The sequence below is a fragment of the Eptatretus burgeri genome, chromosome 6 (genome assembly GCF_056783735.1).
Source record: "Eptatretus burgeri isolate ZD-2024b chromosome 6, Ebu_testis_v1, whole genome shotgun sequence".
Classification (NCBI taxonomy): Eukaryota; Metazoa; Chordata; class Myxini; order Myxiniformes; family Myxinidae; genus Eptatretus; species Eptatretus burgeri.
The window spans coordinates 102,454,399-102,471,569 of NC_140966.1; the positions used below are offsets into that span (position 1 = coordinate 102,454,399).

The 17,171-nt window shown below is 43.4% G+C and overlaps 1 protein-coding gene across 6 annotated transcripts in view; it reads left to right on the top strand.

The window, feature by feature from the left end:
* Positions 1–10,432, top strand: part of LOC147025483 (tetraspanin-18-like) — a 67,062-nt gene extending 56,630 nt beyond the window's left edge. For all 6 annotated transcript variants that reach the window (XM_085886507.1, XM_085886504.1, XM_085886503.1 and 3 more), the window contains 2 exons: positions 9,754–9,837; positions 9,971–10,432. In XM_085886507.1, the coding sequence (XP_085742633.1) occupies positions 9,754–9,837; positions 9,971–10,074 (188 nt within the window). In that variant the 3' untranslated portion in view covers positions 10,075–10,432. The remainder of the gene's footprint in view (positions 1–9,753; positions 9,838–9,970) is intronic.
* The last annotated feature ends 6,739 nt before the right edge of the window (positions 10,433–17,171 follow it).

Below are 17,171 nucleotides of genomic sequence, written 5' to 3' on the forward strand. Positions count from 1 at the left end.
GGTCGGGGTCGCTCTTTCCTTCCTTGTAGAGGGCCAGCAGAGAAACGTTCGCCGCCTCGATGACCTTCTGCTCAACCCTCGTGAGAGCCCTCGTAACGACCACTGTTACCACCCCTTCGTAACAGCATTTGTAACCCCTTCGTAACAGCAAAAACCCTTTTGTGACAGCAAAAACCCACCAAAACTCTGCTAGTGCTTGGGAATTTATGGACCTCCCTCAGCGGGAAGGGACTTGGTGAACACACCTCGTTGTCCACCTTTGATTGGACAGGGTCCCACGGCATACCTTTCCGGGGTGGGGTTTCGGCCTTGTTTGGAGAAAGCCGACCCTCCCCTCCGCGCATGTTCGAGAAAGGCCGTGGTGGTGAAACTGCCTCGAACATCCTCGGGAATCCGTCTCAGGCAAAGGTGCACTGTGGCCCGCGAACCAAGGGCTGCAGGCACGATGGTACCGTGGATCGTAATTGGCCGAGGGGTCATGCAGATGGGATGGTTGTTAGATGGCTTGTTAGATGTAATAACCTAACTAAAAGAAATCGCAACGCACGCCTTTGATTCTCCCACCAGACAAAAGGAAGGGGATCTGACTACACACATACTTAACGACATAACTGACTTTTGGGACATCTGTATGTTGAATGCAAATGGTTTCCAGATCCGTAACAATATGGTTATCACAAAACATTAAACAGAGGCAAGTCAGAACAAAGTCAGAGTTTGAGAGAGTGAAGTTATCCTCCCCTGGAACCAACTCGTTATTTGTGTATTACAAGACAAACCCCAGTCTTCATGATTACATTTCGCATCTTCTGCTCTTTCACTGAGCCACTAAGCATTTTTCCTGAAAGGTAAAAGCCCCTGTATTTTTTACAGAAAGCAAAAACACTTACCAATTGGAGGTAAACAATACACGGGGGTAAGAATAGATCAAAAAAACCCTCTTGCCATGGAAAACCACAGCACCACCCATCCACCCCTCAGTAGAAAAGGATTAGTGGAAGGAACATGTGGTCCAAATAACAACACCGACAACTAGAGAGTTCATAGAACACGGAACCCCACACAGTGTTCGAGTAAATACAGGGTGAGCCAGAAATATGGTCAATTTTTGAAATTCGTGTGAAGGAAATAAAAAATTGAATTTCAAAATAAATTAATTCATGATATTGAAGTGCATAAGATGCATTTTTATTACTTATATTTTTTTACTGGTTTAGTTCTATTTTTTGCAGGCAAAACACTTGAGTGACCATGTGGTACTGGTCGGGTGAAGAACGCACTTTCGCTATCAAAGCTTTTTTTTGTATACCTTGTCGAGGCTTGTGTGAGAGCTAACACACACACACACACACACACACACACACACACACACACACACACACACACACACACACACACACACACACACACACACACCAAAGGGGGCATGAGACAAGATGGGCGGGAGTGGGAAGGACCAAACAGTGGGGAACAGAGACATTAGGAGATCTGTGGAAGGGAGAGGGATGGGGTGGAGAACATGGAGAGTACAAGAATAATGATAGTGTAACTGCTGCACAACGTCAATTCAAACTCCTTTTCAATGTTCAAAGTCACGGAAATGTGCCGCCTGCTCGTGTTATCAAGTTATGGGTTCAGAAGTTTGAGAGGACTGGTTCAACTTTAAAAGAGAAACCGCCGGGAGCACCCCAATCAGTGTCAATGGCACAAAACATTGAGCGTGCAAGGGAGTCAGTTCTGAGAAGTCCGCATCGCTCAAGCCGAAAACATGCATCAGCCTTAAGAATTTCTCAAACAGCTCGGTCATATCTAAAGGACAAAGTGTATGTTGACCGTCCACAAACTCTTCATGAACTTGAGGAAAACATCAGATGTGAAATCAATGAGATTGACGTGGCCATGTTGCAGAACGTCATGAATAATTGGCGTCCAAGATGGGAGGAATGTGTCAGACGAAATGGTTCGCATCTCCTTGATGTTCTTTTCCACAAATAAATGGCATGTTATGTACTTCACTTTCTTGTAAGAATTTGTTTTGAAAAACAACTTTTTATTACCCTAACATGAGTGTTAAAAAATAACCATATTTATGGCTCACCCTGTACTTCAATCTTACTTCAAATACAATAATGATTTCAAAGATCTTTTTTTTGTAAGTTAAAAAAAATGGATTTGAAAAATTTCACACGATTGAAACAGTCTTATCCACCACTTTATACTAGATATTCATGTCCGGTAAAACTAGAGGTTCTTGGAAGTATTGTTACGGTTTCCTGCCCGTCGGCGTGCAAACGACCGAGTCTAACCAATAGCGGTCGCTTCGCCCACCGAACGGACAATCCAGTCGCGGCTTTCCGGATTAACGCCGGAAACCAGCCATGGGTGTGTTTTTAACCACACCACAACCTTGTCCGCACTCTACCCTCGCTACAGGGTCTGATCGCCAAATCTTCGATTTACCTAATTATTCACGCGGGTAGGTTACCGAGAGATTGTACCTCAACGGGACCGCTTGGAAACGAGCGGCTTCAGCAGCTCGCTTCCTTTTGGGATAACCGAGCAGGGTATTATCGCGCAGTCCCGTTGGACCCGATCACTTTACCGGCTATTTAAAAACCAACTATTTATTCCGATCTCAATACGGCAGTTCAATGAGGGAATGGAACAGGTTTACATTCACACAAGGACATTTATTATAATAAAGCACGTATGCAATTAAACAAGGCAAAACACGTATACAATTATACAAGCAACAAAAGCATGACAAAAGAACTACGACCGTCTATACGAAATGCAATGCAAACATTTACAGCACACAAAGCACTTAATTTCCTACTTATTACACGGGCCCACAGACACACGTATGCACACACACACACACCCAAGAAATGGTGGCAGAAGCCTTTAATAACGAGCTCCAGCTCGGAGGACAGGTGAGCTGAAACCCAGAGCCGATCTCGAACCTCTCCACCTCGTGTGGTCTTCAAGTTGTTCAGACCTGGGCTCCAGCGAGAGCGAGCTGGATCCAATCGCCGTGAGCTGCGATCCTTCCCAAGCTCCCGCGAATCCTCCCGCGCTTCTCAACACGTGCTGGTGAGATGAGGCGCCGATCCTTCCCATCGATGCGTCACTTCCCCGAGGAACCACCTCCACGAAGAGGTCAATGAGTCGCACCAAGCCGGGAACCAAAATGGAGAACAAAAAGCTCCACGAACCAAGAAGAAGAAGCCACCACTCGCAGCTCGAGCCAAGCGACCGGCTTAACTTTCTTCCAAACAGGGCAGCTTGAAGAAAAAAGCTCTCCCGAACCAAGCAGAAGCTGAAGCTCACGGAACCATCAAAGCAAAAAGCCTCCAAAAAGCCTCCTCCCGAGCCAGGCCTCAGCCGAAGCTCACTGAGCCAGCCGAAGCAAAAAGCTTCCGAAGGCCTCAACCCTAACGCAAACCAAGCAGGACCCGACGGTCTGCTGAACAACTCCTCTGCAGAAGCAAAAAGCTTACTACTCAACTTCGCTTCTCCAACTCTGCCCACGAACAAAAGAAAAGATCTCCTCTTATCCTTCTCCCGCCCTTCCCCCACTCCCGGCGTGACTCATGCCCTCGTGCTCCATTCCCCGCTCAGCCACGGGTGGGAGGGAGTTTTTGACATCATGAGTCATGGGACGGCAGGGTTCTTCTTGCTCTTCGCAGAAGAGGGGGAGGGATGTCTCCATTGTTCGTTCCCTAACTATTAAATCGTTTCGCAGCGCATCTAATCGATTTCTGAACATTTAAACAATGGAAGGTGAGCTATCTAGGGAACAAGCACTTATCGACATAGCTGACTAAAGGAACCTGTATGTTGTGTGCAATCGAATTCCAAATTCGTAAAAGTATTATGACACGTCATTTGTGTTCTACAGTGTTCAAGTAGATCACTCAATGGACAGATTTACCCGGCGTTATGCGGGAAGAGAAACGTGAATAATTAACACTTTGTAACCAATCACAAATTGATTAATCGATTGGCTGATTGTAACCGTCTCAATTTCCACGTGCGTTCGTCCCTGAATATGCCTGAAGAAGAAGATGTCCGAATACAAACTGCTTTGGCATTTTTAATGTAGACGGGTTTTCCATTTTTCTTTTTATCTCCCTCTTCATGTGTTGTGTATCATTCACAATTCAGCATCGTAAAAGACTATGATGAATATCCCATTAACAATGGTCCCTTCACGAAGCTCCAGCTTGTGCCTCCTTACACCGCCTAATTTTATGCTTTCCCAAAGTGAATGCGGACGGATTTTACAGGGATGGGACCGGGCCGGCATGTTCTCGTTTAATATAAACCCAAACCGGCATCACCTTATCTTACCATTTTAAACGATTCACCACACCCTCTCCAAGCCCCACTGGCTCTCCTACCCCCTTCTATTCTCAGTCCACGGAGCTCTCTAATCCAGTCCAGTCAAAATCAAAAAAGTCCAATCAAAAAAACGAAATTGTAATTCCCTCTGCCACTACCACCACAAAGAGGCACTAACGGTACACATTTACATTGAGAATTTATTCCCATCCCCATCCTCCATACTCCCACCTCAGGCCATGGCCGTTTCGCCTATGTTACCCCCCACACACACACAAAGTTGTATTTGTACCCTGAATTTGTAACTTGAAATATGTGGCAGTGCAGAGAACACATTCAGGGAGAGAGGGAGAGATTTAAATAAATTTACTACTAGTATAATAGTTTATTATAAAGATTACTAGTGCGTGCCCGTACGTGCATGGCCGTACGTGCAAAAAAAAAAAAAAAAATTCAAACCGTATTCTACAAACAACAACCACACAGGCCGTTCCTTCGCTCAAAAAAAAAACTTTCAAACCGCGTGCCAGAAACAACAAATACACAGGCCGTTCCTTCGCTCTCGCGTGCCCGTAGGTGCGTGGCCGTACGTGCGTGGCCGTACGTGCAACAACAAAAAAAAACTTTAAAACAACCACACAGGCCATTCCTTCGCTCAAGTAAACGATGACTGGATTGGGGCATTGTGTTTATCTATAAATGCGCATGAGAAATCGAGAAATTATTAGAATACAGTAAGTCATCACTATCCGGAAGTCCTACGCTGTAACCCCTAATGGGGAACGTGCTCTAACTTGGCCATAACTTGGGAACCACTTGCCCGATTAATTTCAAACCTTTTGAAAGGCAAACAAACAGAGATTGCTGGAATTATAGACAGATAGAAGATAGATACTGTGGGTGCAAAACGCCAAGCAACGTGTCCTGTCATTGGTAACTAAGGCGCCCTTTCCCCATCGGCCACGCCTACGCAGCAACGTGTCCTGTCATTGGTTTGGTAAATAAATGGCCATAACTTGGGAACCACTTGTCCGATTAATATCAAACCTTGAAAAGGCACATACTCAGGTCCCCAGCAATATAGCTGGCAAGTTTCAATTAGATCGGACCAGTGGTTGTCGAGAAACAGTGGTCACAGACAGACACACACACACACATTGCTGAAATTATAGATAGATAAAATTCATATAAATAAATTAATTCTATAATTTCCCTCCATTTTATCCAGTGTTAATTAAATCAACCTCTCTAACACGTCACATTAGTTCTTCATGCCTGTTGTTTGTGTCCTTTATGGCATCCTTTAAAACAGTGAGTTTCCTGTTTAGAATGATTTTCAATTTTGTTTAACTGCCAGGCAGGCAGACAGAGGAATAAAATTATCTCACGCCTCTCTACGCATGTGCGATCGGGATGAATTCAAAGCCAAGTTACGGTGAAACTTTAGACTTGTCTCCCTATAGCTGTTCTGATTCGTGTTCAAAATACAACATTGGATTTAAATAACATGTTCCTCTATCATAAACTGACAAGACGGACGGACTGATGGATGGAAGGACGAACGGACGCACATGAGCCAATTGCTTAACCCCACTTTTTGCTTCACATGTGCGGGGTATTGAGAGTCGTGTGTCTTCCAATGCCAAATGTTTATCATCGTACAATTTTCAAACGTATCCTTTCTACCGGGTTTTCAAACTATTTATAAATACGAGAAACACCCGCTCCTTTTCGGGAATAGCCTGGGAAGGGGAGACGGGGCAGTGGGGGAGGTGGGACAAATATATTTTATAAACCACTTGCACTATAGCATGTACATAGCCTGGTGTTGGCTTAGCGGTTAGGGTGGTGGCTTGGGATCCTAGGGTCCTGAGTCTGAGCCCCGTTGGCCACTGAATTAACACCAGGTTGATGACTCAGCCTGTCATCCTTCTGAGGTCGGTGAAATGAGCACCAGTATACTGGTAATAAGGGCACTGCATCAGCGGCATATCTGCGCCCCTAACCAATGATGCAACCAGCAGCCAAAAAGGCAGTACACAATGGGAACTATGGCATGCGTACAGGAGAAAAATTGTCAGTCGTCTTCCCACCTCGCATGGGGGGGGGGGGGGAGAGGGTTGTGCTCATGACCTCACCCTGGGTACTCCCAACAAGTATGCAAATTTGTGGAGATCGGCCCAGCCCTTTTTACCTCCGTCATTGAAGGTGAAGGAGGTTATGTTTTCACCCCTCTGTTGGTGTCTGTGTGCAGGATATCTCAAAAACGTTGTGGACGGATTCGGATTACATTTTGTGGACAGGTTGGGTGTATGACATGGCCGAACTGATGAGATTTTGGTGAAGATCCGGATCCAGATGCAAGAATTTTTTAAGTGATTCTTCACCATTGAGAGATTGGGTCAAAAATGATAGAAAGCACGATATCTCAAAAAGTTGAGGACGGATTCGCATGAAACTTGGTGGACATATTGGGTGTGTGACAAGGAAGAAATGGCTAAATTTTGGTGAAGATCTGAATCCGGATCTGGACCCGATAATTTTTTAAGTTATTCTTCACCATTGAGAGATGGGGCTCAAAAAACGATATCTAGCATGATATTTCAAAAATGTATCGGGCCAGATATGTTCTCGTGGATCAGGCATTATGTGGTGGAGGTATGTGCTATACCGAGTGTCCTAGTTTTTCTATGATTTACATACATATATGTCCATACATCCACATATACATATAATTGCTGTATTTAGTACTAGCATGAGTACAAACTTGATTAAGGTGGCCAGCTTAAGATTCGGGGGGCTTGAGTTCAAACCCCTGTCGTGCCATTGAATTAACACCAAACAGGTTGGCTCAGTCTGGCATCTTTCTGTCAGCAAAATGAGGATCAGCTTACTGGTAACAAGGGGCATTGTATCAGCGGTACAGCCGTGATTCCGAGAAATGATGCAGCAAAGCAGCCACAGGCTACATACGAATAGAGTTCCCAGCATTGCTCAGTGCTGTTCTAATCCTGTTGGCATTTTGAAGAAATCAAGTTTGTTGTATGTTTTTAGTTTTTTGTGGGAGCTGAAAACACTTCCCTTCACCCATGAAGGAATGGGGCCGAGAATCATTTAATATTACCTTTTACTTAGCTGCAAAGGCTTATGCACCACCGAGCATTGGCTCTTAACCTGGGGGGGGGGGGGGGGGGCGTGAGTAATTTCTAGAGGGGACGCGAGCCCGGAGAAAAAATCCGGAATTTCTCTAATTATTTTTGGAATTCTCCAAACAAGTGTTTGCATAATATCGTAATGAACATTAAAAAAAAAGTATCGCCTTTAATAATTTTCGTTTTTGTATTCGCTACAAGGCCGACCACTGTCTGTATTAAAATTAATTTTAAAATTTAACGTTTATTTAAATTTCATATTAAAAAAATTTTTTTCACAGATTTGCAGTTCCCATTTCAAACTAAATCATTCGCAATGAGTGCAAAAAAGTGGAAGTATCTTGACGAATATATTCGATTTGGATTTGTGTCCCTCCATAAGGGTGAAACAGAGGTACCCCAGTGCGTAATATGCTACAAGACTCTGAGCAATGATGGCATGCAGACCACATGCTTGGAACGCCACTTGAAGACAATGCATCCTGCTCCAGCTGCCAAACCCAAGGCATTCTTTGAAACAAAAAGACAGTCCTTGAAGCAAGCTAAGATGGACAGCAGTGGAGCATTTCGGCAACAGACTTCAAAGGTTGTTGAGGCTTCCTTTGAGATCGCCATGTTGATTGCAAAGAGCAAAAAGAGCCATAACATCGGAAAGACTCTCATAAAACCAAGTGTACTGTGTGCAGCAGAGCTCATTCTGGGGGAAAGAGAGTGAAAACAAGTTTTCCCAAATCTCTCTATCAAACGATACCGTCAAGGGAAGGATCGATCAAATGTCTCAAGACATCAAAAATCAAGTTCTCGGCCAAGTAAGAGCTTCTCCTGTATTTGCCATCCAGTTGTACGAAACGACTGATATTGCTCTGTGTTCTCAGCTACTGATGCAAACTACTACATAGTTTACATAGCTACTACATAGCTACAGCTATGCTCATTCCAAGTCAGGCAAAAGTGTAAAAGAGGAAATTCTCTTCTGTCATCCCATGGAACCATTATACAACAGCAACAGATATTTTTCAAGTGGTATCAAACTTCTTCCAGGAAAATCAACTTTCGTGGGACTCGTTGGTAGGGGTGTGCACTGATGGAGCTCCGCCATGCTTGGTTTGCAATCTGGTTTCATGACAAGAGTGAAATAAAAAAGTCTATCTGCTCTAGGTACGCACTGCATCCTTCATCGTGAATCCTTCACATCCAGAACTTATACCTGCTGAAATGAGGGATGTCATGACCCTGGCTATCAAGGTAGTCAACTTCATCAAAGCTGGAGCTTTAAACAGTGGTCTCTTCAAACAGCTGTGTGTGGATATGGATTCTGAACATCAAGCCTTGCTTTTCCACACAAACGTATGATGGCTTTCGAAGGGAAACATGCTTGGACGGCTTTATGAACTACGACAAGAAGTGGCAACATTTCTAGATTCGCAGCAGAAAGCAGATCTCCATGACAAGTTCCAGTCTGAAGGATTTTTGCCATCTCTGGCTTACCTGGTGGACATATTTGAAGTGCTGAGTGCCATCAACCTGAAACTTCAAGGGAAAAACATCAACATAATCATGCACCATGATGTCATTCGAGCCTTCATGGCCAAACTCGACCTCTGGAAATGTCGAATTCAGGATGGAAATACAGTCAGTTTTGCAAACTTGGATTCTGCTCTCATTCACAGTTACCTTGAATCTGAGTTAAAGAAACAAATAATAACTCATCTGACTGAATTGAAAGCAGAATTCATCAGATACTTTCTGGATATAGATAAGAAGCGCAAAGCCTGGAAATTCATTGGGAACCCATTTCAATGTGAAGTAGCTGATTTTTCAGACGAAGTGCAAGAGGAGTTTCTTGAGATTCATTAAGGTGTTTTTCAAAATTGAAAAAAAAAATTTTTTTTTTGTCTGAAACACTCCCCAGTACTCCCTGATGAACCTCTGAAAGTTTGACGAATATCCGCTTGGCCATCTCTGAGAAAAATGGTGACACGCATGCACACACCCAAACAAACATCTCTCTTCCAGTGTAGAAGAGATAGAAGGATATTCAAAAAACAATTTTCCTGAGTGAAGGATTTGAAAAATGAGGATTAAATGTAAAGGTGAGTGAAATTTTACTGTGGAACAATGAAGTTTGCTCTGGGAATTCGATATTGCCGTAAAGGCAAAAAAATGTTTTTCCAACCTGTGTATGTTGTGGGAATAAAATAAAAAAAAATCACAAGAAAAGGAACGAGCACACAAAGACGATTGGATTATTTTTCAGGGATGTTATATCGCCCTGGGCAAGACTCTACGTGCATCGCAGTCCCTCGTGGGAGGTGTAGGGGCTGCAATCCTTACTACAGAGGTAATTATTCAAGCATCATTTTGCCGATCGGTGTCACACTTTTTACATGTACAACATTACTGCACCACAAAACGTGCATGTCTACACTTCAGGAGTTTTTATCTTTGGTTCATGGAGTAACTTTTTGCTGCAGGTACTTGCCATGGCCTCAGCTATGTGCCTTCTGCACGGCATGAACTAACATGGGCAGCATCATCAGACTTCAAAAGACCACCAAGTGCAACATGGAGAGAATAAATGAAACGAGACACAATGAAGGACAGCATGCAGTTTTGATTTCCATTCGATCTTACAGTGTGGAGAGAAACTGAATTACAATAATTGTTTCAATTCTTCCCTCTGAATATCATTTACAAATCCTATTTTGTTGGTCCTGGTTTGTTGATCACTGAATTGTTTTCCAACAATCAAACTCCTTTGATCAAACTGATGAACAATATTCCATCGAGAATGTTGAAAAATCAACTTTAAAAGAAAGCTCTTGTGCATAATCTCCAAACATTTCATGAAAGGTGAATATAAAGTGTTCGACATGTAAAATGTATGATTATTATAAGTAAACAAGCCTGACACAGATGTCTATGTGAAACAGTGATTGGTTGGTGTGTCCTATTGATTTCCTTCTCTTTCACCAAATCTCAAAATATTCCCTAAAACCGAAAAAGTCAAAAATGAAATTATATCTCAATTAGAAAATGATGAAAACCAAATCAACACAAACTACTGGAGATTTAGTTTGGGAACACAGCCTCGGAATGGAAGTGTTTCAACCACAGATGATACGCACAACGATAATGTGCTGAAGTGTCCCCAAAACACCGTTTTCATCACATCTGAAATCTCACTTGGTATCATGATCACACTTTCAAAAGTTATGAAAATTATTCACAAAAAATACCCAGAAAGTGATCGATTATTGTCAGGATTTATAAGGAATGGGCAAGACAGAAACAAACAAAGTAGTATAGTATGTTGATGAAGGTATGGAATAATTTATTAATTATTTTCAGGATTTACGCACATACAATTGGCAGGACAGAATCAAGGTAATTTACATGTAAAAGATGACAGAAACAAACAAGGTAATACAATATGGAGATGAAGTTATGGAGAAAGTCAATGATCAGAAAGGATTCCCTTGAGGAGTCTGTGGATGCTACAAACATATAATACGGAAATTGTTCAAGTGTTATTAAAGATGTATCATTAATTAGTGATAGCAAACTGCAAATAAGATTACCTCCACCACCAAAGGTGGATGGAGATTATGTTTTCACCGCTGTCTGACAAGCAGGCGATGTCTGTTTGTTAATTGCGAAAATCGACGATATTTCAAGAACAGTATATTGGTTGGTCTTGTGCATTATTCTGTCTCTATCTGTTTTTCACTTGGCAAAAAAAAACAAACAAAAAAAATTCACAAGTATTTGATCGCTTCCGTTTGTTTGTCTGTCCGCTCATCTTTAATTGCCTACAGGTCACAATTTTATACTGATCTTCACAAAACCACCAAATGGTGGAGTTGGTGGTTCGACAGAATCCTAGTTATTTTTGAGGTCAAATGGTCATCATAGGCCAAAGGTCAACAACTTCTTCAAACTTCTAAAATACTAAATTTTCATCTGATTGACTTCAAATTTGAAGAGGATTTGCATATAAGGTCATGGAATTCAACCACCAACTGTTTGAGGTCAACTGAGGCCAAAAGGTCAACATAGATCAAAAGGTCATGTGAAAGTAAAATAATTAATCCCATCTTGTGAAATGTGCTCATCCAACAATTCATGGACATATATGGTGATAGAAAGCTCTGTGGATCACATGATTATCGCAAAGCATTGGTGTTCTGTATTGATCATGTGAAACCCAATTTTTCCATATTGGGATAAGTGCTATTTGTCCACAAATTACATACTCATTTCTCTTCATTTTCTGGAAAAAAATCTTTTATATTTAATATTCCAAATAATATATTTGCAGCAAACATTACTGCTCTGCATAAAAAATGTGCAAAAACAGATCCCTACAACTACAGACCAATCGGCCTTCTCCCAATCATAAGCAAGATTATGGAATTTATCATCGCTTCAGGCATTAAGTCCTTCTTCTTCTCCAATGGCTTGATTTCCGATCTCAATTTGGTTTCAGACCAGGTCACTCTACTCTGGATATGCTTCTTCTGCTCTCCCAATAATGGATGGAGGTCCTCAATTCCAGACATGAAATCAGAGCCATTTCCCTCGACGTATCACGTGCTTTTGACACAGTCTGGCACCCTGCCCTGCTCAACAAACTCTCTTCCTCTGGTATCCAAGGCCATCTCCACTCATGGCTGGCAGACTTCCTCTCCTGTCGCAGTCAACGTGTAGCCCTAAATGGAGTTCTCTCATCCCCTCTTCCTGTCCAGGCTGGAGTTCCTCAAGGGAGTGTTCTGGGCCCTGTTCTTTTTCTGGTTTTCATCAATGATCTCTCCAACTCCATGGAAAATCCTCTTTATCTCGTTGCTGATGACTCCACCCTCTGTTGTACCATCTGTCATCCCTCAGACTGGAAAGCAGCAGCTTCTTTGCTCTCTGCAGATCTGGATAAAATCACAAACTGATCCAACACCTGGAACATGTCTTTCAATCCGGACAAATCGCACACTCTAACTCTGTCTCTCTGAAAGGACCGTTTGGACCCCCCTCCCTCACCCCCATCTTCTTTCTCAACAATGCTCTGGAAGAAGTCCTTTCTTTTAATCTCCTGGGTCACACAATCTGCCATGATCTTTCCTGGGAAAGCCACATTTCCAACCTGAGCTCCAAAGCCAGTCGCCGATTGGGAATCCTCCGTCGTGCAAAGTCCTTCCTCGGCCCACCTGAGCTCCTGACCACATACAAAGCTTTCGCCTGCAACCTTATGGAGTACTGCTCTCCCCTATGGACTGGTGCTGCTGCCTCTCACCTTTCTCGTCTTCACGCTGTGGAAACCAAGGTATTAAGGATCATTGGTTTCTCCTGCGGTGAGGCTGAGACTTTGGCCCTCTCACTCCATTACCGCAGGCAGGTCGGTGGTCTTTCTGTCTTCTTCCATCTCCTCTCTTCTGGTCTCCCCCCCCCCCCCGCCCAGCTCTGTCTACGATATGTCCCCCCTATATTTCAGCAGGGCGCTCAAGGACCGCCAGCAACCCCTTCTGGTAAAACTACGAAAATCACGAAGCACTGCTCACCTTCACTCTTTCATTCCTCTCTTTTCCCACCTTTGGAATAAACTCGCACACTCTCTTCAATCCCAATCTTCCCTCCAGGCCTTCAAAACAGCTGTTCACCACCACCATTTATCTTCCCCCATCCAAAACCACGATCTTTTCTACCCCCGTCAATCCACCCCAAACCCACCTCCTTCAAATTCCTTTCTTTCCTTTCTCAAAGTCCCTGTAGTGTCCATCTTGTATACCTCATGTTCCCCGCCCCATCCCTCTCCCTTCCACAGATCTATGAATGTCTCTGTTCCCCACTGTTTTGTCCTTCCCACTCCCGCCCCTCTTGTCTCATGCCCCCCTTGCTGTTATTTGTGTGTTGACTCTCATACGAGCCTCGCCAATGTATACAAAAAACAAACACATTATAAGAGGCATATGCCGTGTGAGAACAGTATTTGAGTTCAATCCATCTATAACATGGGCCTCTCTGATGAGTGTTTGTGGATAAGCAACACTAATTGTCAATCTTGTTCCATTGCAGAGTTCCTGTAATGGCGTAACATTCTGTAATAGGATGATTGGATCATGTACTTTCAGTTTTTGCATGTGAGGGTGCATTTTGAGTCTTTTGGGGTCTTTTGGGTCCTCTTGGTCTTTTGGGGATTTTGGTTCTTCGGGGTCTTTTGGATGCTCAGGGTCTGGATCAACTGGGTCCTTGGGGTCTTTTTGGTCCTCTGGGTCTTTTGGTTCCCCAGGTGCCCTGGGTCTTTTGGGTGTTTGAGTGTTTGGGATATTTTGGGTCTTTTGGGTCATAACTCTTAAAGCAGGGGTGTCCAAACTTTTTTCACTGATGGCTATACAGAAAAATGATGAAAATCGTGGGCTATCGTGGGCCACAGGCCACCTCCAATAAAAAAAATATAGTGTATATATATATATATATATATTACAAGCATGCTCAGACATGTGGTACACAGTAGCCAACATCATTTGCATTGCAATTTAAATTTGGCGAATATTGTTATCGCCTATTAAAATGTGAGATTGGAGTTATTTTACGAATTTTACTCACCAGTGACACTTCTGATGAGAACAGCGACGTTGTGCTTTGGACTGGAGAATCACAAAGTTGACCGTCTGTTATCTTTGATCTCAAACAGCCCTTGTTTAGAGATTCGAGAAAATGTTTGCTCACAAGTGTATGTGGAGCCGTACAAACTCAGCATTCTTTTTGCATGTCACCTTGTCTGTGGAAATCGGGACTTTTCCAATTCCCTGTAAAATTCTAGCAGTGGGATATCTTGGTGATGACTGCAGAGCGTGTCGTCACACTGCGTTTCGATGAGTTCCAACTGGATGTGCTCTGGTGCTTCATCTACGTCAACGGAGAAGGGGGATGAGAACATGTTCATGTCCTCAATGGCAGCAAAATCCTGAAAGCACCTCCTGAACTCTGTGATCAATAATGTGATTACTATCACATGTTTCCCCATAAGCTCAGGGATATTAGTAATTGGGAAAATGTCAATTACCTCCCGCAGAGAGTGACGTGTGTATTGGGTTCACTGTCTTGTCTCTCAAACAGACGGAGCTTCATGGAAAATGCTTTCACGTGAGTGCATTTGTGATGCGATTGTGTTTTTTCTTTGCAAGCTTGTGTTCAGCACATTCAAGTGGCCAGTGATGTCAGCTAAAAAGCCGAGTTCTGCCAACCAAACAGGGTCACTTCATTGATCAATGGGCAGACGTTTTTCTCTCAAGAATTGGTCGATCTCATATTTGAGGGAGAAGAACCGCTTGAGCACGGAGCCACGACTGACCATCGCACATCAGAGTGGGAGATCACGTCTCCATATTCTGCATCAATTTCAGATGGAAATACCTGAAATTCTCCGTGGTTGAATGCGCTCGATGGAATTACGTTGATAGTTTTTCATGACCGTACTCATTACATCCCCTGGTTTGGTCAGTATTGCACACAAAGCTTCCTAGTGTATAATACAATGCAATTTAACAGCCTTGCCCTCAGACTCATGAACTTACCTGCAAACCACGGAGTCCATTCCGTTCCGCTTGCTATCATGGCTGGAGCACCATCCGTTGTAACTCCACACAATTTGTCCCAAGGGAGATTCAGGTTTTGAATAACGACTGACACAGCTTCAAAAATATCTGCTCCTTTCGTTGTCCCAGTCATGCTCCGAAGGTCGAAGAGCTGTTCATGGATGCAAAAATTATTGTCAATCCCTCACAAGAAAATGAGCAGCTGAGCCGTGTCTGACATGTCGGTTGTCTCGGCACACATGAGTGGATAGAAATCAAATAACGGTGCTTTGCCTGATATTTTCTCCTTTATGTTGGCTGACAAATCCTCGATTCTCCGGCGACTGGTTCCCACAAGGCTAACATTGCATAAGTCTTGTTTCTTTTCTGGGCTTCCCCCATCCAAAACTGGCAGAACGTGCACAATTTTTGTGATGCTCTCCTTAATAAAATCACCCTCGGTAAAGGATTCTCTGTGCTTCGCTACAAGCATAGCCACCTCAGAGCTCGCTATGGTTGTTTTCTCCTGAGATTGATTCACATGAAAAAACTGGTTTTGTTGTGAGGGATAGATGAACCACCAACTCTTTTACTTTCTCTTCTCTCTCTGGTCCTGTGTACACCTTAAAAGATGCTTTGCATTTCCTTTCATGTCTTTTAACATTAAATTCATTCATTACCGCTGGAGCAAACACCCCCTATCGTCTGGTGGTATGGGCCGGTGGCGCGGGAGAGTGACGTCAGTGAGGTGCGACAACGGTGGTGATCCTGGAGGCTGTGTGTGTGAGCTGTGATTAAACTCCTTGCCTGGGAGGTCGAGCCTCTGAGTGATATATTACATTTGGTGACAAGGATGGGATAAACGAAAAGTGAATGAATTATCTGTGAATTCATTTCTGGTGTGAATCATGGCATCTTTTGGTAAGATAAATGAATTTGACGTGGACGTTGAAGACTGGGTGCAATACACAGAGTATCTGGCCCAGTACTTCAACGCTAATGACATTGGAGATGCAGACAAGCAGCGAGCTATATTACTCAGTGTTTGTGGATCTAAAACATATGGTCTCATGCGTAGTCTGGTGGTGCCTGCGAAACCTTCCACGAACTGTGAGTGCTCATTCAAGAACATCTTCATCCAAAACCATCACCGATTGTGGAAAGGTTAAAATTCAACTCTGTTTGGGAGACCGGGACAATCGATAACAGCATATGTTGCTGATTTGAGGCACATATCAGAGGACTGTGAATTTGGGGTGACATTGGAGGAAATGCTCAGCGATAGACTTGTGTGCAGTGGGTGTCCAAGATGAGTGCATTCAATGTAGGTTGTTGTCAGAGAAGGGTTTGGATTTCAAAAAACCCATGGAAGTAGCTCATGGGATGGAAGTTGACCCCCCTGGTGTTAATTCAGTGGCCAACGGGGCTCGAACTCAGGATCCCAAGCCACCACCCTAACCACTAAGCCATCACCAGGCATTACCATAACCACTATTTTACATTCACAATTGTCATTTCACAATTTATCCAAGATCCCTATGGCTCTTAAATAAAGCTTCAACACTTGCTTCAGCGTCTATCCGAGGCATGACACACACATTTATGTCTTTTCCTGCCGGCAAAGCAGGAAAAGCACAGATATTATAGTTTGGTGTTGGCCCATGCAGGGAAACATTCGTGACCTTGGCTTTATCATCACCAAGCAAGTGGCCCCAAGCCAAAGTGGCCTCATTGCCTTCCCAGTTGTGGGAATCATGAGTCAGCAACCAAACCACAAACATAAAAGTTCAAATACAGGCTGCTTTAACTTCCTGCCTGAAGTTTCACATTCAATTGATTCATTCTTTAGTTGTTGCAATATCATTTCTAACAAGACATTCATGTATGACATTGTACAGTAATCTTCAGTTCATCATCGAGCTCACAATCGCTTCCAATTCAGATTTTCACCAAGATCTAATTCACACACACCATCTCTCTATCTGGTCTTAAAAAAACTCTCAACGGCATCCGCCCTGCACTCCAACTAGACCACACCACAATGCCAGGGCTCTGTCTTTCCATCCAAGTTGACATATACCCAGTTATTGGTGTCCACGCCAAAGAT